The 24,606-nt window shown below is 41.8% G+C and overlaps 1 protein-coding gene across 1 annotated transcript in view; it reads left to right on the top strand.

Moving 5' to 3' along the window:
- Positions 1-24,606, top strand: part of ARMH3 (armadillo like helical domain containing 3) — a 136,591-nt gene that overhangs the window by 43,528 nt on the left and 68,457 nt on the right. The window contains exons 20-23 of the mRNA XM_054382060.1: positions 1,940-2,028; positions 16,667-16,749; positions 17,259-17,385; positions 20,057-20,132. Coding sequence (XP_054238035.1) covers positions 1,940-2,028; positions 16,667-16,749; positions 17,259-17,385; positions 20,057-20,132 — 375 coding nt within the window. The remainder of the gene's footprint in view (positions 1-1,939; positions 2,029-16,666; positions 16,750-17,258; positions 17,386-20,056; positions 20,133-24,606) is intronic.

The following is a 24,606-nucleotide window of genomic DNA, read 5'->3' as shown; positions in this document are numbered from 1 at the left end:
TTTTGGCATGTTTGTGCAGTCCTTTCACTACACTCCTGTCTGAAACCATCCAGTAGCAGACACAGTTATTGCAGACAAAGTGGGTGTTCTGAATGCACAAGGAGTGTCATACTTCTCTGCAATACATTTAAAAGGTGGCAGTAGGAAGCTGTTCAAGGGAGGGCATATTAATATGTGAAAGAGAAATCCAGGTTGAGCAAGAGCAACCAAGAGTTGCTTTGTCCGCTATGTATATTATGAATCCTCAGCACAAAGCTAAAACCCACCATCAGCCCATCAGGATGGATATCTTAACTAGAGCAGTGTCATAACTAAAGCAATGTGGTTTGGGAGTCTATAGGCTGGTAGCTGGCTCTGTAGGCAAGCATGCTAGGACTGTTATGCTCCTCCTCATCCCTTTTCTTCCATGCCTTGGTTTCACTCAGAAAGCTGAATGCTACTGTATACAACCCCAGGGTTTCAATGCTGAAATAATGTCTGTAGACTATTTTTCTGTAACAGCTAGTGTAATTACAAAAAAAAAACCCATTGACATATTCTCTCTGGACAGTGCCTTAAACTCTTGTTTTGTTTTGTTTTTTTTTTGTAAAGGTCAATTCTAGTCTTACAGCTAAGCAAATACATAGATGGAAAGGTGCTGGGCACTGCCTAGTATTGGTAACATCAGAACTGCTATTTCTGTCCCCAGAGTGATTGCTGTTCCTCATCTGAAGACAGCTGTCTGTATCATAGCTGATTTGCTTTCTTTTCTTGGTTTAATTTATGAGAATCCAGTTTGAAATACAGCACTTAATGCGATGCTCAGCTATTATAAATAGTTTTACCTTTATATTCATCTGAGGCTGGTTTCAGTCCTTACCCTATTGTGGTATTTTTGGGATCATTGAAGATTTTTAAAAGAATAATGTATACCTTCTGCATATTATTTCTTAAGGCTTTTTAGAGCCATATTTTGAACTCTTCATTCCATTTTGAATAACTTCCAGTCAGTTTTGGTTTTGTATGTATTTGATTTCTCTTTGTCTGATGGGCATTTGCTTTCAGTAGTGTCTTTTCAGAGAGATGTTGATATTACTGAGATAATGTGCTTTTGAGAAATAAAAGTATAGGGGAAAAAAGATTTTTTCCTTTTTTGAAGTCTTCCTTCTGTTTTTTTTTTTTTTTTCCTAAATATCAATAACTAAAAATAGCTTGGTCTAACAAATTCAATTTTGTATCTATTTTCTCTCTTGTCCTTAATGATAGCTAGTGCTGGATAATTTACTCACTTGTGCACTTAAGAGTGTTGAACACTAGGTACTGTGAGACCTACAGGATTTGGAGACTTCACAAGTGTACAGGCTGTATATTGGGGGACCTCAGAGCTTGTAGGTGTACTTCTTGGTCATCCAAAAGCTCATACTTAAAATATTTAAGGAAAGTGGAAAAGTTCACATAAATATCTTTTTTTTTTCATGTAATTAAGCTGCATGCCTCAGTCAAACTGGAAATTTTACCCTTTGACTGTCATTTCCTTTAGGTTCCTCATTTGGGTCAAAGAAACTGAAAAGCTCCATTGTGTCCAGATTGTATAAAATCTGAGTGTAGTATCTCATACATGTGGAGCCTGCAGTTTAAGTAACTCCTTTTGTGGAGCTCATGAGGCCCTCAGGTAATGGCAGCAGAGAATAAGAAACATGAATTAAATATGAACAAGAAACTTGTAATTGGCTCAATCATGTTGAGCTTAAACTGGCATACAGGCCCCTTGTCTAGTCTGGTTCTTTCTTGCAGGTGTTGCTTCCCTTTAGGAGCCCAAACCCATGAGCCTCATCCTCCTCTGGTAGGCCTTGAGTTTGTCTGTTTTCCTGCTGCTAATTTCAGAGATGTTTCCAGGTTTGATGTAGAATTGTCAGGAAATGCCAGGTAATTAATCCTTTGCCTTCTCTCTCTTTTCCAGCCGGTGCATTCAGATTGTGCACAAGCTGCTGTGCTACCAGAAGAAATGCAGAGTGAGGCTCCATTACACCTGGAGGGAGCTCTGGTCAGGTATTTTGCCTCTCCAGCCATAGTCATATATGAAAAGCCCAGAACTCTTTGATGTCTGACTGCTTGTTCCATTGTTACAGAGTTAAATAGCAAGCAGCAATTCTGTTAAAGCATCTTTAGTTTGCTTCTTAGTTGCTATGTGCAAATTGCCTCCTTTGGAAAGCCAGGTCATTATCATAATAGCAGCTAATTTACTTTCTTGTCTGGCCATGATCACCATGGTATCCAAATGTCTTTGTTTCCCTGTTTCATTACCTGAATCTCTCTTCACCTGATTGGAGAAATGAAATAATGTATTTTGCAGCAGTGTTTGAGGTATTTGTGAGTAGAAAGGAGGTAGGCTCATGTGTAAAGACAGGTGGACCTTACTTTTCCTTTTTACTGTAAGAGATGGATTCACACACTGTGCAGTACCTTCTGAAGAGAGCAACCTAGAAATGTCAGTGGAAGCCAGGCTTTTTTAACTCTGACCTTTGCACTGATGGTAGATAGACTGGCTCATTGCACTGGGATCCCAAGATAGAGAAGTGTTACAGGGTTTGACTCATAATCTGGTGGACGTGGCTTTGTGGGACTGTTCCATGATGCAGTCGTCGTGTGGGAGGTCTGAGGGAAGGGGGCAGCAGAATGGATGATGAGGCCTTAACAGCCTTCTTTCATGGATATACTGTGTGCTTCTGTTCTTATCTTGTAAGCAGTGAAGTATCTCTGCTAGGTGAGTACAGTTAATCCCTGAGCTGTTGTGGCTTAAACAAGAGGGTTATGAAAATTCAAAGGGACGTGGCCCTAATTGTGTATTCCTGGAGCTGTGCTTGAGACCTCAGATCAGTGACTTGGCTGGTGTAATGCAGCTCCCACCAGAAATCTGAGAGTGGATGACTTTTGAAAAAGGTGATGATAAGTGGTTTGAAGCTGTTCTCAATTAACACTGAGTACTTCTCTTCAGTGGCTCTGCACAGCTGAGAAGAAGCTCCAGCGAAACGAACCAACAATCTGAGTCACTTCCACTTACGACATTTTCACCTTGTGTGACATATGACCCATTCAGACTTAGTAAATTATTCCTGTAGAAGGTGAAGTCAGTGTCCTAATTAAGGGATTAGTGATTTCTATTTGGTTTTCTTCAGAGCCCCTAGAGGCATGGCTGCAGTGTAGTGCTGGCTCAGGAGAAGAGCATGGACGATGTGGACGTCTCTTGTGAACAGAAATTGCACCTGACAGCACATGTGGTATTTTCTCAGCAGTTACCAGTGAACTAGATCCACTCCTGTTTGGCCATGTGGAGCTGGATCTTTCCAACACATTGTCAGTGTGGAAGTCTCAAATACTCTGCCTTTTGCTGTGGGAAAATTTTTTCCTGGGAAGGGTTGTAAGGCACTGGAGTGGGCTGCCCAGGGAGGTGGCTGAATCGCCATCCCTGGATGTGTGGGTCTGGTGCTTGGGGACATGGTGTGGTGATAGGCTTGGTGGAATAGGTAAAATGGCTGTACTGGATGATCTCAGCCTGGATCAGAGTTCTTGATGGCTGGACTCACTGATCAGGGGGTTGGAGCACCTCTGCTATGAAGGCAGGCTGAGGGAGCTGGGGTTGTTCAGCCTGGGGAAGAGGAGGCTCCAGGGACACCTAATAGCAGCCTTCTAGTACCTGAAGAGGGCCTGCAAGAGGGATGGAGAGAAACTGTTTACAAAAGCCTGCAGTGACAGGACAAGGGGCAGTGGCTTCAAACTAGGAAAGAGCATATTTAGATCGGATATTAGGAACAGGTTCTTTACTGTGAGGGTAGTGGAGCATTGGAACAGGTTGCCTGGGGAGGTGGTTGGGGCTCCATCCCTGGAAATATGCGAAGTGGAGCTCAACAAGGCTCTGGGCAGCTTGATCTAGTTGAGGATGCCCCTGCTTACTGCAGAGGGAGTTGGATTGGATGACCTTTGGAGGTCCCTTCCAACCCAGACCATTCTATGATCTCAGAGGTCTTTTCCAACCCAAACAATTCTATGATTTTATGATTCTATACTGTTCCACAGTTGAGACAGTACACCCTTAGGCATCTTTCAATCCTTACCTTTCCCTGTTATAGAGGGGGAAAAATTAAAAGTCCTTGCTATATCCTGAGATTCAGTATCATGGGATATTTGTGTTAGCTGTCTGTAATTAGCTGGTGTTTGTATAATGCTTTCGAAATGTAAAGTGCTTCAGAGGTAAAGCAGTGAAGTTAAAAATTGGGATTGGTCAGGTTCTGTGAAAGACCTCAAATGTCTGCACAGCTGATGACCTGATGTAGCTGAAGAGCTCCATGCTTACTATAGATTTCTGCATTTTTAGGGAGATTCTGTCATGCAGGTTTAAATTACAGTAAGAATGTGCCAATTTTTACTTACTGAGGTGAATAGAGAGATTCTTCGGTAGCTGCTAGGTGATTTATACAGGCTGGAAGGCCCTGGGTTCAACAGTGTGTGCACCTGTAAAAGGGCACATTCTGTCTGCTCTAGGTGTCTGCTTCTACAGTGCTGTACATGTCAGAAAAATGCTAATTGCTAGTCCTATCTTGGGATACATTTCATAATTAACTCTTATCCCTGTCAAGGCTGCTCTTTGATTACCCAGAATGGTGCTGCTTTTGATGTGAAGACTGGCTATTTTTCTGGTCTTGATCTAACTGACAGATGATTCCAAACCAGAGCACAGGGACTTCTGACTTAATTTTTGTCTTTTATGTGAGCGTATTCCCCTTTGGGCTTTTATTTTGGATTGAAGAACTAGTTATCACTGCTGGATGAAACAGCTAGGAGAGAGCAGCTGTTCACTGTAAGGTCTGAGATCTCAGGTTGCCCCACCAGGTGTGCTTTACAGGTCTTCAACCCCACACTTAGTTTATTGAATGACAAGGTGTGTGATGACTGAAGCAGTGCCCCTGTTGTGCAGCATGGATAATAGCAATGGAAGTCCCCCAGCAGAGGTGAGAGGAACAAAGAAGTTAGAAGGAATTGGTGTGAAGGAATACTAGAAGAAAGGCAGAGAATTCTGCCTGGCACATAAAAGGAGGAGAGTTGTTTCAGGCAGAAAACTGAGGGGGAGAAGAAGACAAAGGGAATGCTGTGGGGTAGGTGGTGGGTATAGGGTGTGGAGGAACTGAGATAAAGATTGTGGGTGGAAGCAGTAGCAGTGTATGGAGCCTTCTGTTCACTTACTGATTCTAATGTTAGCTGGTCGCTAATTAAGGAAAGCCACTCGTGTGTCATCTGATGGATAGATGCTCTATCCTTTGTGGGTGTTTTGTCTTCAGTATGGAAGGCCAGCAGGATTTTGAGAAAGTTCCTGTGTTTCCTTTTTGGATTTCAAGTTGCAGTGACTTCAGAGAAAAGCAGTGGAGCCAGGTGTTTGGCATCTCTCAGGACATCTGTCAGACTGTGTGGTCTTCCTTTCTCAGCATCTGAGCTTGAGAAAGAGCAGTATTGTTACTCAGTCTTAACTTCCCTGTTAGGTTAATTCATATGAAGTCAAGGGGCCAGGACCCTGGACCCCAGTACAGTATAGATCTCTGTCTGTGCTTACTGGATGAGCAAGAATGTTAGCTGACAGAGAACGATGCAGGTGTTTGAGAGCTGGAAGCAGAACTGACAGAAAGGAAGATCTGCAGGTAACAAAAGTAGTGTTAGCCCAGGACAGCAGTATATACAAGCTGGCTCTAGCTAAAAGTGATGTGATAATAGATAGCAGATCACTAGTGGAGCTAGTGCTGGAGAGGGAAAACCAACTGTAATTTGATTAACATATGAAAATGATTACTGAGTGCAGTTACTGATAGGTAAATATTCAGATCCGGAGATGCTTGCTGATTGTGCTTCCTTTAGCAGACTTTTTCAGCAGAATATTAGCTTCAGTTCAGTCATCTGTTGTTAGTATGTGGCTCTTTCCTTTGAGCACTGAAGAAAATTTGACAGCTTTTCTTCTGTGACAGTGTGCTGTTACTGGTAACTAGCCAGGAAATGTGACCAAGGCCAGAAACCTGTTCCCTTACAGACAGTTTGGCCAGTTGGACATCTTCTGGACTGTTATGCCAGGTACCTCAGATTTTTAGACACTGTGTCAAGTGTAAGGTACTTTATAGAGCTGGTAAGGAAACTTTGCTTGGTTGCAGTGAGTTCCCTGCTGTCAGAAACAGCATCTTATGCTCGGTGTTTTTCTTAAGTCCTGCTCCTTACCACCTGAAAATGAGGCTGGTTTTGCTGGTCATAAAGGTAAGGTTTGGGCTTGGATTGTTGAACTCTCACTAGTTTGTACAGCACTGGAGTGATGGAAGGTGCTATATATGTTGTTGTTGTCAAGCATGTATAAGCTATGCCAAAAGAGTTTTCATGAGTCATTTCAGCTTTTTATATAAAAAGACCTCATTTCTTCAACTCCTCCCACTTCAAAATTAGTAATGCTTGAGCAATTCACTTTGAGCTTGGGGAGGGTGCAGCTAACTTTTTTGCAGTTGCTATGGTTTGCTTTAAGCAAAAGCCATGTTTAAAGAAACAGAAAAGCTATTCTAATATAGGCTTATAATAGCAAGAGTAGATCATTTAAAAAAAAATTAAATATAATAATGAGTAATGGTCAAATAGCCATTTATTAGGGTAACTGAATGCAAAGTAGGATTGAAAATGAGCTTTGCTATTAGTGAGCATTGAAATCAGTTTCCATATTATTTGAACATAGGTGCTACAGTTTCTTATTTAGCAGCTTAGTTATTTTTGATAGATGCTGAGTGCACTTTTAAAATGAAGGTGCTTCAAATGTGTAGCACTGTCCAAAAGTTAGTTGTCTCCATTTTTATTTTAAGATTCTCAAAGGAGACTTGAGCCCTGCTACTGGACGAAATGTACCTTTTTTGGGTACATTTTCTTTTTCATAGACTCCTTAGGTCTTTTTGTCAGTTTGTATCTTTATAACATGAGGATAATATTCCTTTCAAAATCTTTTTGGGTGAATACTTAAGAGTTGAAAGTTTCATCTGTGGAACATTTTAAAATAAGGAAGCAATAATTTTGGAGGGAGGAAAAACCCCCAACACTTCCAGTATGTGTAACACGCTTTTCCTCATGCAGTGCATGTTTAAGGTGGTATTTTTTAGTCCCTTGTACTTCACTTTGTTTCTGTGGCTGAAATTACTGGTGGTGTCTGTAACTGATGGCATTCCTGATTCTCCAGCTGTTCATCAGGTCTGCTTCAGCTCTCTGGTTTATGTTGCTGAACAGACTGGAAATCAGGTGATGTTGCATCTTCCCTTCATCTCAAATCCCACTGTCCCTGTCACATTCTGCAGCAGCTACCTGGTAAGGGAAGCTTGTCTTCTTGCTGCTCTTGTGGAAGCAGAATATGTATCCTGGTATACCAGACAGTCTAGTTCACAGGTAAAATGCCTGATCACTAGCTGCCATGAGAGTCTGAAAGACTACAGAAATGTTTTGCCAGTCAGCAAATGACTTCAAGATCTTAGGCAAAAGAATTAAAGACCTAAAATTTGACCTTCTTTCAAACTTGCAGAATGTCTTATGTGGTTTTAAAACATGCTGCCATAGCTTAAGATCCAACAGTCCTGCTTTCTGCATGTTTCTGAAGTCTTAAGACTTTAGAGGAAGCAGTCATGGTCCAGCTGATGGTATGGATAAGGCTGCTATGGTAATTTCTGTGCAGTCAAGAATTCTGTAATATAATAACAAAGAAAGAAATGGTTTTAAGCTGTGGAGGATGTTGCAAGCATAAGAGAGTGGTCTGTTCAGCACAACATCTTCAAAGGTAACTAAAGGTCATGTGAAGGGATGGGATAGAATGAACAAGAGCTTGTGTGTAACATGTAAATTGCTTTCATAAAATGAAATCTAGAATGAGTACAAAGAAGGTCTGTCTGCCTCTGTTCAAGGGTTCTACTTGAACTTACTGTTTTGGGAAGAAAAAGAAGCCATTGTGTGAGACTTGACATTCCAGCAGGAATGCTTTCTGACTTCACTGCACGGCTTGTAAACTGTAAAGAGAACTACAGAACAAATGCAAAATGCAAGTGTTTTAACAACTTTATAGGCCAACATACCTATCTGTAACCAGAAAGAGACTTAAGGTTAGAAGTCATTGCATAATCTGGAAATGGAGCTGCTTTTTTTTTTTTTTCTTTACTCTTCAGAATGGAACTAAATGTGCTTTTCCAATTGTATTATTTGAGTGCCTCCCTGGGACCATTCTTTGGTGTAGGAAACAGAAGAATGAGAGCTAGTGTCTAGCTTAGGTGTGTATCCTAGTTCCACCCCTGCCCTGCTTCTTAATGTATTGTATGCTTGAAAGAGGAAAGGGTATTTTCTTCTCAGAAGGATGTTTCAGCAGTGCTTATGACTTCTTTTTTTCCAACAAGGACGTGAACAGGACTTCACAGGTCTCATATCAGCACTTGGAGTGCAGAAAACAGTGAAGTTCTTTAGTGTTCTGATGAGCTGGGTCATTGAGGTTTTGGAATTAGTGTTTATTTCCAAGTGGCTTAGTAAATCAACACTAAAATTGCAATTAACTTAGATTTTGTGCAATATCCTTGTCTATGGCAACTTTACTTGTAGATGGGTGACCAAGCAAGCTTTATCTCTGTTCCCTGTCTTTGCAACGGAAATAAAATAGTTGATATTGGCCAATTGTTTGGTAGGAACAACTAGTAGGAACCAACAGGTTCATGAGTACTTGTGCTCTAGTGAAGTTTCAGAGGAGGTAGAGTAGTTTTGCAAATGTATTGGAAAAAAAAGTTTCTCACATAAACTGAAGACTGTAATGGTTACATACCCTGGAATAGGTAGTCGGAGTTGGCAGCCCTTAGAGTTGCCTGTTTTCTTTACTTAAATGCTGGTTGTTGATGGAGAGAAAAAGAATAATACAAGATTTGTGGATGTTACTGATCACCTGGTAAGATGAGGATTGGAATTCTTCGTCAACAGCCCCTTGCTCAGATGAGCACAAAGGGAACTGAGACATTTAAGTGAACAGAAGTCTGGTAGCCTTTTGGTTATCCGGCCTCAGCCTGGCAGCTCGTACCTGGATATGTTACTCTCTCCTGCAAATTACATTTTATAAAGCTGGCTAATATTGGAGGTTTATGATTGTGAATCTCTAATGGTTTGTAGATCATGTGACCTAGTGAAGATAGTGTGATAATTTCTGCTGGGAAACAGTCCCATTGATGACAGAAGTATTACAGGCAGAGCTGTTCATGGTCACTTTGTCTGCACAGAAGGGTTACAGCATGCAGAATGCAGTGATTTATCCCTATCCCCTCTTTGTTTCAAAGCAGCAGCACTACTGGGTGCCTTACTTTGCTGTTTTTTCGTGTTCTCACACAATGTTTCTGCTCTTTCTCCAGATGCTCTTCCTTTTCTGTTTTAAAACCCCATGCAAAAATGTGCAACCTTTAACTCCCAAGACTACTATTTAATTAACAGTGTGAACCTGCACTGTCAGACAGAACAGAATTGAGCTTAGTACTTCCTTTCCTCTACAGAGGAATCAAGCTTGTGGGTGTGTGCTTTTTTATTGCCTTTTTTTTTTTGGTTGACTCTCTTTCTGTTGTTGGGTTTTTTTAAAGCAGAAATCATACTGTTCATCTGAACTGTAACTGAAGTTGGAAAATTTGATTTCTTTCTTAGTGCTCACTAGATTGCTATCAAGCAGCATTGCTCTGGTATCAGCAATTAGCATTTCCATTAAGCTTGCAATTTTCACACCATTGGCTGCGGGTGGATTGGAACAGTGAGTACCAGGGATGGGGACTATATAAAGAAAGTAAAGGATTGGAAGTGAAGTGGCCTGCTCGACTGATCCTGGGCACGATGGGTTATGCCAGCATGTGCTCCAGCCCTCTGGCAAGCTGTTGTTTCTCATTAAGAACACAGGCTGCTTTCACACTTACATCCTGAGAGCCATGGGGAGAAGAGGAAACAGCTGTAGAGTGCCAAGATGCTGGTGATGGGAGCCTGCCAGCAGCTGGCTGCTAGATGCCACAGAGCTTTGGTGGCCAGGAGCAGGACTTTGGCAGCGCTTGTGGCAGCAAGCAGGGAGGCAGCGGTTCGAGGAGCCGTCCAGCCAGGTGAATTGTTACAGCTGTGAGCAGGGTGCTCCTGTGTCAGAGCAGAGGAAAAGGGCAAGAACATGTTGAATAGTGGTGTTGACAGAGCTTTTATTGTTTCCCTTGGTCCCCTGAGAGGAAACTGCAGGACTGGTGCAGCAGTCTTGTTTTCTAGTGCTTTGGCTGATTGACAGGAAGCTGCAAGTGCTGTCCCTGAGTAATTGGTTCAGTTGTCCAAGGATGCTGGGATAGTTTGTGCCTCAGGGGGTTCTGCTGCATTAGTTTGTAATAGCAATGTAGCTGTTTCTCGGACGCGCTTCCTATTCCTGCCGCTCTATCCGGAATCTACCTCTGGTGCTCCTTCTATGTCAGACTCTATCTGTAGATACTAATCTCTTGCTGAGTTTGTTTTGATCACTGTTCTACTCAGCATCTGCCCATGCTGAATGTGGCCAGATCTGCCACCTCTTAACACTCTGGTCATCTTGGAATTTCATACCTGAGCCTTTCGCTTCCTTAATTCTAAATTTATGTTGAGGTATAGCATTGATTATAGATGAGTATATTCTGTTCCGGGGTCTCTCCTCCTCCTCATAACAGCACTGTGGGTCATCTTGTGGTTGTGGTTATCTTAGCTTAGCCCATGAGTATTCTGTTCCAGGGTTTCTCTTCTTCCTCCTCCTCCTCATAACAGCACTGTGGGTTATCCTGTGGTTGTGGTTATCTTAGCTTAGCCCATGAGTATTCTGTTCCAGGGTCTCTCTTCTTCCTCCTCCATGAGTATTCTCTTCCAGGGTCTCCCTTCTTCCTCCTCCTCCTCATAACAGCACTGTGGGTTATCCTATGATTATGGTTGTCTTAGCTTAGCCCATGAGTATTCTGTTCCAGGGTCTCTCTTCTTCCTCCTCCTCCTCATAACAGCACTGTGGGTTATCCTATGGTCCTGGTTATTTTAGCTTAACCCTTGTGACTTCTGGAAATAGAAGAGTGGACTGCTCTGTGGTTATGGTATTGTCATGTTGTGAGATTCTGTTATTTCTACACTCTACTATAGTTTCCCTCATCTAAGGGGATCATGCTGGATTTTAGAATCTGGAAAAATATTATGAGAAAGCATTGAGTCACCTTTTACTTTTCAACAGATATTTGATGTTGACCAGTTACAGACAGAATACTGAGTGTAGGTAGGCCTTTGTTCTGACTGGGTACAACCAGAGTTGTTCTCTTTGCTCTATTTATGCTTCCAGTGCTGTTGCAGACAGAATGGTGATGTTTCCTCTTTTATGTTGGATGAATTGAAGCAGAGAAAGACTGCAATGCTGCTTCCTGAGGAGCTGAATCCAGTTTCTTCTCCAGTCTAGTACACTAATCCTTACCAGATTTGGCTGACCATGTGGTACGAGGAGTGGTATGGACCTTGCCTTGAGACTAGGTATATGTGAACAGGCTGGCCATAAGAGGTCCAGAGTGCTTAGTGTGCTGCTGAAGCACTGGTAGGCAGGGGATTTCTGTGCAGCATGAAAGTGTTGCGTAGATGCCAGTATCATCTGTCCTCTACTGACATGTAGGTGAGGATCCTCCTAAGGTAGCTGTCAGTTTAAACACTGCAAGGAGAACACTGAGTATACTGTTGGTTCAGTGTCAACTCTCAGAGGGAATGGGGAAATGACTGTTCCTTTCCAGCATGCCCTGAGAGTTGGAGGGTAGAGAATCCAAGGATTTGAGTAGAGTACAAGATACTGATAATTGATGTTCATAGAATCATAGAGTGGTCTGGGTTGGAAGGGACCTCCAAAGGTCATCTAGTCCAACCCCCTCTGCAGTAAGCAGGGACATCCTCAACTAGGTCAGGTTGTCTATAGCCCTCTTGAGCCTCACCTTGAATATATCCAGGGATTGGGCCTCAACCACCTACCTGGGCAACCTCTTCCAGTGTTCCACTGCCCTCATGGTAAAGAACCTGTTCCTAACATCCAAGTACTTGCTCCTAACATCCATGTTACACAGCCTCACATCTTTTTCTCCTTTGCTCCTTTGTTGAGGGCCTGTAAGTGCAGCAGGTGTGATAACAGAGGCCTCCATACTGTGCTCAACCCATCCAGCTTCTCACTGATGTGTCTTAGGGCTGTTCTCTTCTGCTCTGTTGTGCAATGCATTGGAGCCTTCTGATACTCTTGGCAGTCTGTGCTGCTTTCTGACTTGCCCAAGGGATGTGGTGCTACTCCTACTCCCCCCTCCCCTCCATTCTCAACTTACCTCCATGCACCTGTGAGCCAAACAGCAAACACTGAATAGAACAAAAACTTTTTGTGAACCACAGGTGTGCTGGGGCTGAATACACTTCTGTTTGTAGCAAGGCTTACAGGGAAGGAAGTTTAAGTATAGTATTAAAGGAGGGATAGGGGATAGGGAGGAGGGAGTGAAGGGCACTTGTCCATAACAGGAGTTACATTGCTCCTGGTAGAAGAGGAGACACTGGCTGCCCTCAGTCTTCTTACAGAGGATTGGCTTGAAGAAGGGCAGCAAATAGTTGATCAGGGACACTGTTGCTCCTCAACTGACACGCCAGCCACAAGAGATGATAAGGCAAAGCGTCCTCAAAAGCAGATGTGCAGCAGAGTTGCTAAGAGCCTCTTTTGCTGCAGTCATTTCAGTTTGAAAAGCAGGGAGGCTATCTAAAAGCTGCTGATGTCACTTCATGTCATCCTCTGGCTATAAAAGTCCTTGGGAGAGAAAATTGTCTGAAAACCAACCTATATACTTTACAGCACTTTCACATACAGCCAAGCACGTGCCTTCATGTTCAATGTAAGCGTCCACTCAGCATGCTTTTCTGCTTGGTTTTGAGGCTGTAAATGTAGGTGTTCAAGGCTACATGCTCTTCTTGCAGACTCAAGAAGCATAAGCAGTGGAGCTGGTTACCATAACCAGAGTAGCATGCATTGAAATACTGATGGCTGGTGGTTTAGTTTAGTTACAGCCTCCTGCTTGTGTTGCTGAAGAAGTTCTACTGACACTGTTGTGCTGTGAAATTATGAATGTTTCAAGACTCACCATAGTGGGTGTATTGTGGCCTGGTAAGGGATGTCAAAGACAGGTGTCTTGAGAAAAATAGGGCTCTAGAGGCTATTGCAAAAATGGTGCTGTTTTCCAGTTAATGTTGAAATAGATGGTGTGCCCAAACCATCCATCACTGTTAAATCATGGAGCACAAATTGGGATAATGTGGCTGAGCCCAAGCAAGGGCCATAGTTCTGTCTGCCTGCACAGCTGAGAGACTGAACTGCTTCTCCGTTGGGGAAAAAAGCATGGATAATTTCCTGGCTCAGTGTCAGAGGGCAGCCTGCAAATGGTATGTGAGAGATGAACTGTTGATTGCAGCAGGGAAAAAGTGACACCTCTGGTTTGGCTTCAGGTTGCTCAGTAGTAGTAGCAGCAGCAGCAGCAATGCCCTGTTGGAGCTCAGAGGCAGAGGAGTGTTCAGCCAGCTGGCCCTTTGCTCTAAAGGTCTGTGTGTGTAATTGTGACTGAAGGGCACTGGGTTTATGAAGCTGGATCTAAAAGTTGTTAATCCTGAAAACCCCAGGGCATAGCTGTCCTCATTTTCAGTGCAAGGTCTGCCTTATAAGCTAACTACAGAGACACAGGTAGCTATAGATTTAAGGGTTTGTTTTCCACAGTGCTCCTGTTCCTTAGAGCCACTTTAGCAGAGGCTGGTGCAGAATGTGCTGGTGTGGAAAAGATCAGCTGCTCTTCGAGCATCAGGGTAGTGTATATTCTAATTAGGAGTGTGGTTCCCAAACAGCTGGGTGAATTTGTCTGTGCAGTGCACAGAGCGACTATGAACTTGGTGGATTAGCTCTTCTGACCATCTCTGAGCCCAGTACTAAGTTTCTTTATGTGAAGCACATTCCTCTTTTTCCTAGTTCTTAGGGAGGACGCAGCATAGATCAGCTGTAGATGGGCCATGCTGCAGTGCAATTCAGCTGTAAAGACTGATTCCAAGCAGTGCTAATCTCTTGTCTTCTAACTGGAACAGGAAAACTAAACATGAGCAAACTGATCATAACAGCTGGAACAAACTTAGGGGCAGTTGTTGGGGCAGAACAGAGCAACAGTTGTCCTTCAAATGCTGTCACCAGCATAGAGCAGTGCAAGTGCTTCAGGGAGGTGTCTGAGAGGTGTTGCACTGGGCAGTTGTAGAGTGCTTGTCTCGGTGTGTTGGTGAGTGCTCACGCTTCAGACGTGATGGTTGTGCTCCTTCTTTTAAAACTTGTGTCTGCCTGCCATGGGCACCTTTTGTGATCACTGTGTTTGGATGTGCAGTGGCTTTGTGCCACGTTGGCAAAGGTCTTTCAGCAGGGTTCTGGTGGGAGAGTAAGAGGGGGCATAAACAAAAGACTTCACACCACTTGTTATAGAAAAAGCAGAGCTCTGCTCCTCCTGCTTTCAGAAGATCCAGCTGCTAGTAGTTGAACAGCAACACCTGGTCACAAGATGTGGCTTATGTGGAATTGCATGGCCTGAAGAGGTAAAAAACATGCTTATAACTACGAAGTAGAGACACCACCAAGAAGCTGCTGTGACAGAGATGCAGGGCATCTGTCTTCAGTCCAAGGCAGTGATTGCAGGAGTCTCTACTTTTTTTGCTGTGAAGGCTTGGTTACCTTGGCAACCTGTTTTTAGTTGGATCTGTGTTCTGGTGGAGAGCCCATCTATACCTGCTACTTCTTTGTTTTTAAATGGCTTTTCTGTAGAAAAGTATCTGACAGGAGTATTTCCAGAGCTGGGTTATCATGGAATCCAAGCTCTTCTTTTGGTCCCAGCAGTTTTCAGTCTGATGAGGAGGTAATGATGGTCCAGGGACTTCTGTGGCTGGATTGAAAAGGTATTAATGTGTCTGCTTTCTAAGTTGGAAGGGAAAAATGCTGCTGATTTTTTAAATCCTGCAGTGGCTTTGAAAGATCACTTTTGGAGTTTACAGAGAACTTTGGTCATTCTGGTTTGTAGTTCATCATCAAGCCACCAGCTAGTCGATGAAACTGAAGTAGCTTCTGTCTGTGATGAGTAAATCCCCACACTGGGGCTGTAAGCATCCCTTTTGGGGGGCTTGAGTATTGGAAAGTAGTGGTTGCAAGGACATCTGACTATTTTGTTTAATTCCAGATCTTACCAGTCTCTTCAAATCTGTCTTTTTACTAAAAGATTAGGAAAAGGTGTTTTTTTTTGTTGGGTTTTTTTCTGTTTGTTTTGTTTTGTTTTTTACCTTTTATGCATATTTTGTAATCCTGAAGGGGAGGGGAGTGTGTATATCTAAATTTTGCCCTTACCCTCATTCCTGCACTGTGTGCTTTTTCTCTTCCTATGTCATAGCCAGTAGCTTTGGGCTAAGATGAATGGTCTGTTTTTTAGTTGCTATGGGGCTTTCCCAAACTACAGTTGGTTTTCTCACAGGTTACTGGGTAGTGTGTAACACTTGTGTAACAGTGAGAAGGACAGATTAACAAATTGTAGTTGTACCTATAAGAAGTATGCCTGGTGTTACTGTGTTAAGATGCAGTTACCAATTAGTAGGTAATTAAAGACCTTTTTTTAAAAGACTGTATTGTTCCAGCTTGACTTTGCAGGCCACATAGCTCAGATGTTTTAAGTGTTGAAATCTGTTGACTTCAGAGCAGAGCATATATTAGGAGTCTGTTCTAGGCAGGCATCAGATTTCAATTCTGGGCAGCTACAATGCAGAAGAGAATAACTTTCCTTTTGAAAAATTTCAAGAACTACTGGAAAAAAAACCCAAACAAGATAAAGAACTTTCAATTTTATTCAAATGTATGGAATACAATTTTTTGTGTGTGTGAAGTCTGTTTGATTAAAGTTCTTTTAACCAACCTTTTTGTTAATTCCCACTATCACTAACTGATTTTGGATGGTTACAGCAGAAGCTTTTGTTGTTTGTTTGTTTGTTTTTAAAGCTAAGTGTGAACCACATCTGTAGTCTTTCTACACAGCCTTAGATAACTGACACAATAAAGTACTATATCCTTCCTTCTACCACTGCAGCAGCATTGGCAAAGAGCTACAAAAAAAAAGCTGGGCTGTGGGTTTTTTGTTACCTTCTTTTTAGCTGCATGTATCAACAAGAGTGACAGTTTGGGGCTGACTATGCATACATCATGTTGGTGATGCATGAAACATAAACGAGACAGCTGGATTCTCCAACACCAAAGCTCTCTTCAGGATGTGGCAGATAAAAAAAATCTCCCATGAACTGAGTAAGCTAGCAAGAGACTTACCTTGAGCCTGTGCAGATTTGATTGGGAAGCCAGTGAAGGAGAATAAATGTGGGACAGTGAAATAAATGTCACTTACCTGTACAGTGCAGTATTTTATCCACAAAAAACCCCAACCCACACGTAAATAGATATATTTCTGAGAGGGGAGCAGCTGGCATTTGGGTTATTTTATACAAGGTAATGAAATGCAGCTGTATTTGAGTGACTTGTTGAGAATGGCTTAGCTTTGATTTTATTTTTTAAATAGATATTATTTTCTTCTAGCTTTAATCAACCTGTTGAAGTTCCTCATGTCTAATGAGACCGTGTTGCTGGCCAAGCACAACATCTTCACTCTTGCTCTTATGGTGAGTACAGACAAAGCAAATACTCTTCAAGAGTGTAATCTTGAATAAATGTTAGGAAAGAATCCGTGATTTCTAGCCTTGTAAGGAGATAAAAGTTTCACCAGATGTTTGGAAAGGGCAGTGCTTGGACTCACTATAGGGCTGCTTGTTGAAATCATAGAATGGTCTGGGTTGGAAGGGACCTCTGAAGATCATCTAGTCCAACCCCCAAATAAACAAGTCTGAGCGAGGAAAAGTTTGATTTAATTTTTTTTTCTTGTTCTGTGGCCTTTTGTATCCAAAATAATAGAAAGCTATTTTCCTGGCCCCAGATACTGTTTAAACTCCTTGTCTGTCTCTTCTGTACTATAAGGAAAATAGTAGATCAAGCATTGAATTAATGTAATGGTGTGTAATGCATCTCAGTGCTATTTCTTCGAAGGTTTTGGATGTAATTCATATTGTTTCTATTGCAGAATAGATTTTGTGTAATTATTCCTGTTACAACATCTTTTTGCTTCCTTGTACAGGTTGTGAACCTGTTCAACATGTTCATCACTTACGGAGATACCTTTCTTCCCACTCCCAGCAGCTATGATGAGCTGTATTATGAAATCATTCGGATGCATCAGAATTTTGACAACCTCTATTCCATGGGTGAGTACCTCCTGGCTGGTCAGGACTACTGTTGACTGGAAGTGAGGGTGGTGATGGAGAGATGCTGATGTCAGGTATTTTGTGTCTGCCTACTACTGATGTGTGTCTCTGAGTGGAGATGTTTTGTGTACTAGGACGTGGCTGGTAAATTAAGAACTGAGAGGGGGATAAACTTGTTACAGGAATGATTTATTTTATTTTTTAGGCAGAAAAAATATAGGAAGAGGGCTGCTGGTTCTCTAGCTGCTGCTTCACTGTGGTTAGAAATACAAATTTGTTGGCACAGGTGTGTATGTGAAATTTCATGCATCTACGTGCAGATGCATGTAGTTGCATTCAACAGTTTCAAATCATAAGGCAGGTAGACAGAAACACTCAATGCAAACAAGAACTTGGAAAAGAATTTGAGAAACACATAACAAGAGGCTTACTGTGCTAGACAAATCACAGCTACTATGCTCATTGCCAAAACAAACCAAGGAAACATCCCTCACAAACCTGTCTGCAACGAAAAATGAATCACTGGACTGAAGAATGTGCTTACTGGCAAAACAGGGAGAAGCTTCCATCCTTCAAAGGGAGAGAGGCATGCTGAAATGCCATGAAGTGACACTCCACAGGGAAAAAGAGAAAAAAAAGGAGAGGAAGGAATGCATGGAGGCATAGTCAAGCAGTGTATATGCAGGAGCCTGCATCCAAGGGTAGCTGCAGCAGCACCAGTGTAGTGCTTGCATACTCGAAGTTACAAAGAAAAGAAACTGTTCTGTTTGCTTTGTTGTAGAAGGCCTTTTCTTCCCTTCACCCTCTGCTCCCTTCTCAGTGTGATCACCCAGTGAAGAACAGGAGTTAATATAAGCATGTAAGAGGAGTTAAAGGGCAGTGGGAGACAGTTGGCCACAGCACTCTTCCGATGTGGGAGTGAACTGTCCTCGCAAGCAAAAGTAGCTGAATACTCCCTGCAACTGCAAGCAAAGATGAGCTACCCTTTTGTGCAAACTTCCTAGTTTTCATCTATTAGGTAAGGGCAATTGTTGTGCTGTGTAAGCACATAAGATTTTTTTTTTTTAACTCCCATTTCATACTCTCAAGTATTGCAGCTAGTCAGATGAGGTGCTTTTACTAGCCAGAAATTTTTCAAACCCACTCCAAGTGGAAGCTGAAGGAAAGTGGAAAGAACAAATAACACACTCAAATACTTATTCATTTGGGCTGCAATAGGTACGTTTGACCCATCAAAGCTATTCATTTGTCACATTAACATTTTCCATTCTGCTATACAGAGCAAACCCCTTTGAATTAATGTTGTAGATGCCTGGATGGAAACTCTCTCTGAACATACTACTTCTGATACTCAAATACAATACCTACTGTTTAACAAAATAATGTTAGTCAGAGCTGACTTTTTTTTTTTCTGCAGATGATATGTAATGGTAGTACCAGGAAGTGAGTTTTAAGTTGATGAAAGCCACAGTTTAGCCGTGTGTCCTAACAACTTCCCTTTGCTTGTCTCACTGGCACTACAGTCACCCTTCTGTCCGGTAGCCTTGGGACATTTGTTAGCAAACATGAGAAAGTGCCTCTATCCTTCAGTTTTCTTGTTAATATGGTTGAAACTTCCTATGTTGGGAGTGGAGGTGGGATCTGATTCCTTTGGGGTTTATTTCTTTAGTTTTCTTGTCTTGAATCTAAGCATTATCCAGATCTGCAGGACTGAAAGCTCTCATGCAGTTATAGGCTTGAGTATGCAGCCACTGTCTTTATGGATTCACTTGTAGCATCCATGTTCCTAGATGATCCCAAATTTGGGTGATGCTGTTCCTTCACTTCTAAGTTGTGGGTGAACCTTTCTTGTGAAATCTAACTCCAGAAAACCCTGGAATTGCGAATTCATAGAAAAATTCCTTCTATTCAGATGATATGGAACTTAATCCAAACATTTGGTACACGATCTGTGATTGTTTTGGTACTTACCAAGAGATGTGCAGGTAACTGCCAGCATAGAAACACTACAGATTCTGACCTAAATAAATATTTTTGGTACTCTGGCAGAAAGGAACTGGATTCCTTAGAAGTTCTTTGCAGAATGTTTTCAGATTTGCTCCCAAGTCTGTCAGAGACCATCTGTGCAACAGAACTCCCCCCTCATTCCTACAGGGAGGGTTTTTACCTAGACTGGTGTGTAATTCCACTCTGCAATTCCAGATAAACAGGGAGATAAAGAATCCATCACTGCTTGGGTGGGTTTGAATTGCAAGTTGTAGTCCAGCTCAGATGGAACCTTGCCATAAATAGGAGCCAGAAAAAAATCAGTGGTGTGTGGAATAAAAGGTGTTGTAGACCTGGGATGCTGCCCTGTTTCTGAGGGAAATGAGCTTTAGTATATGGTGATGGAAGCAGTTAGGAGGACATAGATTCTCCTGTCCCCTCTGCTGCTTGTCTCCCATTATTTTGTTCTGCTGACCTCTTTGGTGTTCTTTATGCTTCTTAGGTGGACTTCGAAGGGGACTTCATGCCTGCATCACAGATTGTCTCAATTATAACCTTCATTTAGATGTAGTTCCCAGACTGCCATCTCATCAAAGCAGATTTAATTAATTTTGTTTTTTTTAATCTTTTGAATTAGAAAATTTCCAGTCCTGTGCCATCACTGTTAACTATATTTTTCTTGCAGTTCTAAGGCTGTCAACCAATGCTGGTCAGTGGAAGGAGCCTGCAAGCAAGGTGACCCATGCATTAGTCAATATTAGGTAAGGAGTGGAAGTTAACCACTTAAAAGATTTTGTGTCCTGTGAACTGCATTCTTACCATGACACTTTCACATTTGCTGTATTGAATTTGGTTTGAATATGTTCTCTTTGTTGGGCTAAATTGCTGCTCTAAACAGGGCCCACTTGGATAAAGAGAAGATCAACAGGATTTGATTGTCCTCTCTAATGATTCTCTCAGCTCTTCCGTAGACTGAGTGCTTTCAAAGCATGGTACAAGCTGTAATGAATTAATCCTCACAGCATTCTTGGGAGAAGTTATACAGTAGGGAACAATGCTGTGCTGGCAGAGCAACTGTGGACCTAATAGATTTCTGTTGTGTGATTCTATTGCAATTCTATAAAGCTATGAAGGGAACTATAAACCAGCTGTAATAAGCAGATTTGGAGCCTTTTTTAACATTGCAAGATTTTTGTGTGTGTTTAGAGTGGATTATTTAAGGACATTTCAGTATTCTCTTAAACCTTTTCCTCCTGTTCAAGGGCAGAAGCTATGGTCTACTTGTGAGGCTAAAGAAATATCTATGGATGCTTTAGTGTTGTATTCCTTCATAGCAACATAAATTTGTTTTCCTTGCTTCTGAGGCCACTAGTTGACCAAGCTGGGTACTGGTAAGAGGCTCATGGATCTGATTGATTGGAAAATGGAAGAGTGAGAGGGAAGATTTACTGTTTATCTCTGATTTGTAAACAAACTGTAAAAGACTGAAGTATTTATACTGGAAAAATATATGTCCATCACTACCCTGGTCATCCCAGACACTTGGTGTCTATGCAGTACCGAGTAGCTCAGTACTGCTACATTGCTAGTACTTGTAATTTTCCTCACTACAAAAGAGATTGTGTGGGGCAAATTCTCTGAGGGCATTTTTCAAGGTATTGTACGTCTTATGTGTCTATAAACCAGCTTAAAGGTTCCCTTAGTAAAGTCTGTGAGCTTAATAACATCATATGTAGATTCCCTTAGTAAAGTCTGTGAGCTTTATAACATCATATGTAGATTCCCTTAGTAAAGTCTGTGAGCTTAATAACATCACTATGTCTCCAGAAGATTCATCTTGCTACTATTCTTGCTTTTACTTTTTTTTTTGGTAAATAGACATAAATGAATGCTTGTGGGCAGATAATGCACTTGGAACAAAGCAGCAGAACAGATAGCTGTTGACAAATTAATGTCATTTAATGTGACATAAAGTGTCTGCTCTGGTAATTCTATGTATAGCCAGAGAGAGGAGTCTAAGCCAGGAAGAGATAAAAAAACCCAAGTGGTCACAGAAGATTTGTGCTCACCTCTGGTTTGTCCAACCAAGATTTTGCATTGGCTCATTTCCCATTGGCCTGACAGCTGCTTTGGTAAAGATCAGCATGCAATTGAGAGAAATGAACCCAAAATCCAAAATCTAGTGCTGTGGTACCCCTCTCTGGACAGCATGTATCAGACATGTTCAGTGCATGGTGCTGTCTAGGACCAGTGTAGCCTCTAGCACATTTCTCTTCTAGGCTTTTGGTAGCTTTTCCCTGCTCCACCCAACTACTTGTGTATGTGGAGATTGTATGTGGAAATTGTGTGGTCTTTCACTAGCCTTAGAAGTTCTCATGATTGACAGCTTCTCAATCAGTGAAATTAGAAAAGGTCTACATTAGAAGTAATTCAAGGCCTGGAGAGGGATGAGAATTCGGAGAATTCCATTTCCCCTTCTCTCAAAAAACAAAAGGAGATGGAACATGTATTTTGTCTGCTGGTTTGTTTTCTTCTTATGGTAAAAATGTTGCATTTGAAAGGTTCTTTAACTGAACAGATTTCAGAACAGCCAGTGTTTGGAAGCTGGAGCAATCCAAAGATACTGTGTTTTTGTGAAGGTAATTGACAGTGTGGTGTTTCAAGGGGTGGCTATATCTAGATAGTGCTTTTTTGTGAGAACATTTTTCAGAAACTTCCTAAAGACTTGTCTCCATACAGGGAAGATGGATGAAGTAAAGGGCCTGTGATAATGTATGACTCCTTTTTGGCTTAAAGTCTGAATTTGGGTATTGGAATGTTGCAGATCATGCAGCAGAAGGTCAAGAGGATGATTCTCTGAGGAACACATCAAGCCTTCCAAGGTGAAAAGTTCTCTGCAGTCTTTTCAGGAAGACTGTTTTGTCCTGGTCTGTTGGCTGTCCCTGCAGCAGGGACTGTAGTGCGACTTAATACCAGGGCCACGTTTTCCTCATGTATTGGACCAGGAGGAAAAACCAGAGCCTCATGCACATGCACTTGTGGCTCTGTGTAGCAGAGAGTCTTGGAGGTGTTGCCAGCCCAAATCACCAAAGAGAAAAAAGAGGATGCTTGAGAAGAAGGAACTGTTTTGTGTTGTCAGGCTGATGGCTTTATTAAAGAAGCACGGAACATTAATGAATGGCAATGTTATCATAAGGTGTCAAATTTTTTTTATGCATCAGTAAGAACATGCTTAGCATTGTCTGAATTGGCTGTTTGTTTATGCCCCTTTGGTTTCCCCCTAGAGTAGTCTTACTGTACCGTTTCATACTGGGATTGCCTTTGCCATGAAGGCAACAAGTTCAGAGAAATCCACCTCCTAGTGGGATTCTTCCCTCAATGCGTTCCATCGTTCTGCAAAGTCTTCTTGAGCAATGATTGCCTGCTTTTTGCTGTAACAGTGCAATGCAAAGACACGCTTTGGTTTACAGCTTCATCTCACTACAACAGCTATTTAAAAATAAATGAATGGAAATTGTCATTTCCTTGTCCTAAAGCTTTTGATGGGAAAGATTGCGAATGTAAAAAGATCTCTGAATGTGTGTTTGTGGTGGGCTTTGACAAGTGCCTTAAGCCCTGGTGTAAAATCTTAGATGTATTTCTGCCAGCAAAGGAGTTTTTTGCAAGTTGTTTACAATTTTTCAAGGCTGTGGTGTATTTATGTTAGAGGAGTAACTGTTGGGGAGACACATAAAGCAATCCTGCTTTTACCCCACAGTGCCAGCACTGTGGCGAGGTCATCTGATTAATTACTTTTAATACAGAGTCAGGATGAGTAATACCTAAAGAATCTTTGACATGTTCCTGTTTAAACTGAGTGCAGAGAGAGATCCCACTTTGTGTATCCTATTATGGTGTTAACTGTTCTTTTAGCTGAATCCTACTCTCCACTAGGCAGTCTGATTGGCTTTTTTATTGCTGATTATCTGATCTTTCTAGTCCTTAACATCAGTGAAAAGAGCAGTCACAAATGTTCTTTTTTGAGCATGGATATGGGGAGGCTATTCCTTCTTTCTCTCCGTAGCTTTGCTTTTTACAGATGATTAATCATTTCTGTCCAACCTAAAGAAAATGAAAAGTTGAAGATAGAATAATAATAGCTTTATCTGGCTGAAATCTTACTTGCCATACTGAAATGAGTGATCCCTATTGCTGTGCTATCCCATAACAGTGATTACAACTCCTGTCTGTGGGTTTGTCTGTGATTTACATAAATAATTGAGACACAATGGGCTGCAAGAGAACAGCTGCAGCGCTGATGGAGTTGCAATAAGAAGCTGCAGCAGTTAGTGGTTTGAAAACTCATCTTCTCACCTGTGGGCAAATAAGCACATTTTGAGACAAGTAATTTTTTTTTAAGCTAATGAGCCTCTTTAAGATGACATTGTGCAGGTTTGCCTTTAATGAGAATTTTATTAACGCAGGGTTCAAAGGGGCTCCTTCTGATTGCTTACTCAGTGAGGAGGGTGGCAGCAGAATCCTTGTATTCTTGTAACAGACTTTCTCCTCAACAGGATTTTTTCAAGATAAATAGATTAACTCAATGAATAATTGACTGAATTTCTCTATTGTCTGAAATTCATTCTCATCAAGACTTGTAAAGTAATTTTGTTTTTCTTACCAAAACACTTTTAACAAGTAGAGAGTAAGTTTGTAGTAGGGAAATAGATGACTTTTTTTTCCCCTCCCCCCCAGAAGTGTGTTCTATGTGCTGTAGACTGCAGCATGTGCTTTACTTAGATGCTTTAATTCACTCTTCCATCTTTCAGCTACTTTTGTTCCACATGAGCCACCCTGTGTGCTATTCTGTCTTTGTACAGGAGGTGCTGCTTCTCCCAAGGCTGCTTTTGTAGTCATGAAGGAGAGATTGGGGATTTGGGAGGAGCATTTCAGGCATAACACGGATGGGTATAAAATGGTTATGCTTGTTACCAGTGTGAACAGGAGCACTCTAAAGGAATATTTACAATTTTATTCAGGTGAAAGGAGGCCATATTGGGCATCTCCTTATTTTTGCTAGCATATCTGGCATCCCTACTCTGAAGCTATAGTTCATGTTAAATTGCCAGCACTCTGGCAGAGCTGCATTTACTGAAAACCTTGACAGAGGAGGAGGCTCTTCAGGTATTCAGGTATTTGTGGGTGGCTGCCATCAGTCCACATGGTACCTTTAGCATTGTTCTGCTTTACAACAAG

The sequence above is a fragment of the Indicator indicator genome, chromosome 7, assembly GCF_027791375.1.
Source record: "Indicator indicator isolate 239-I01 chromosome 7, UM_Iind_1.1, whole genome shotgun sequence".
Taxonomy (NCBI): domain Eukaryota; kingdom Metazoa; phylum Chordata; class Aves; order Piciformes; family Indicatoridae; genus Indicator; species Indicator indicator.
Note: the sequence above shows the minus strand (reverse complement) of the source record. Positions and strands in the feature narration are given on the sequence as shown.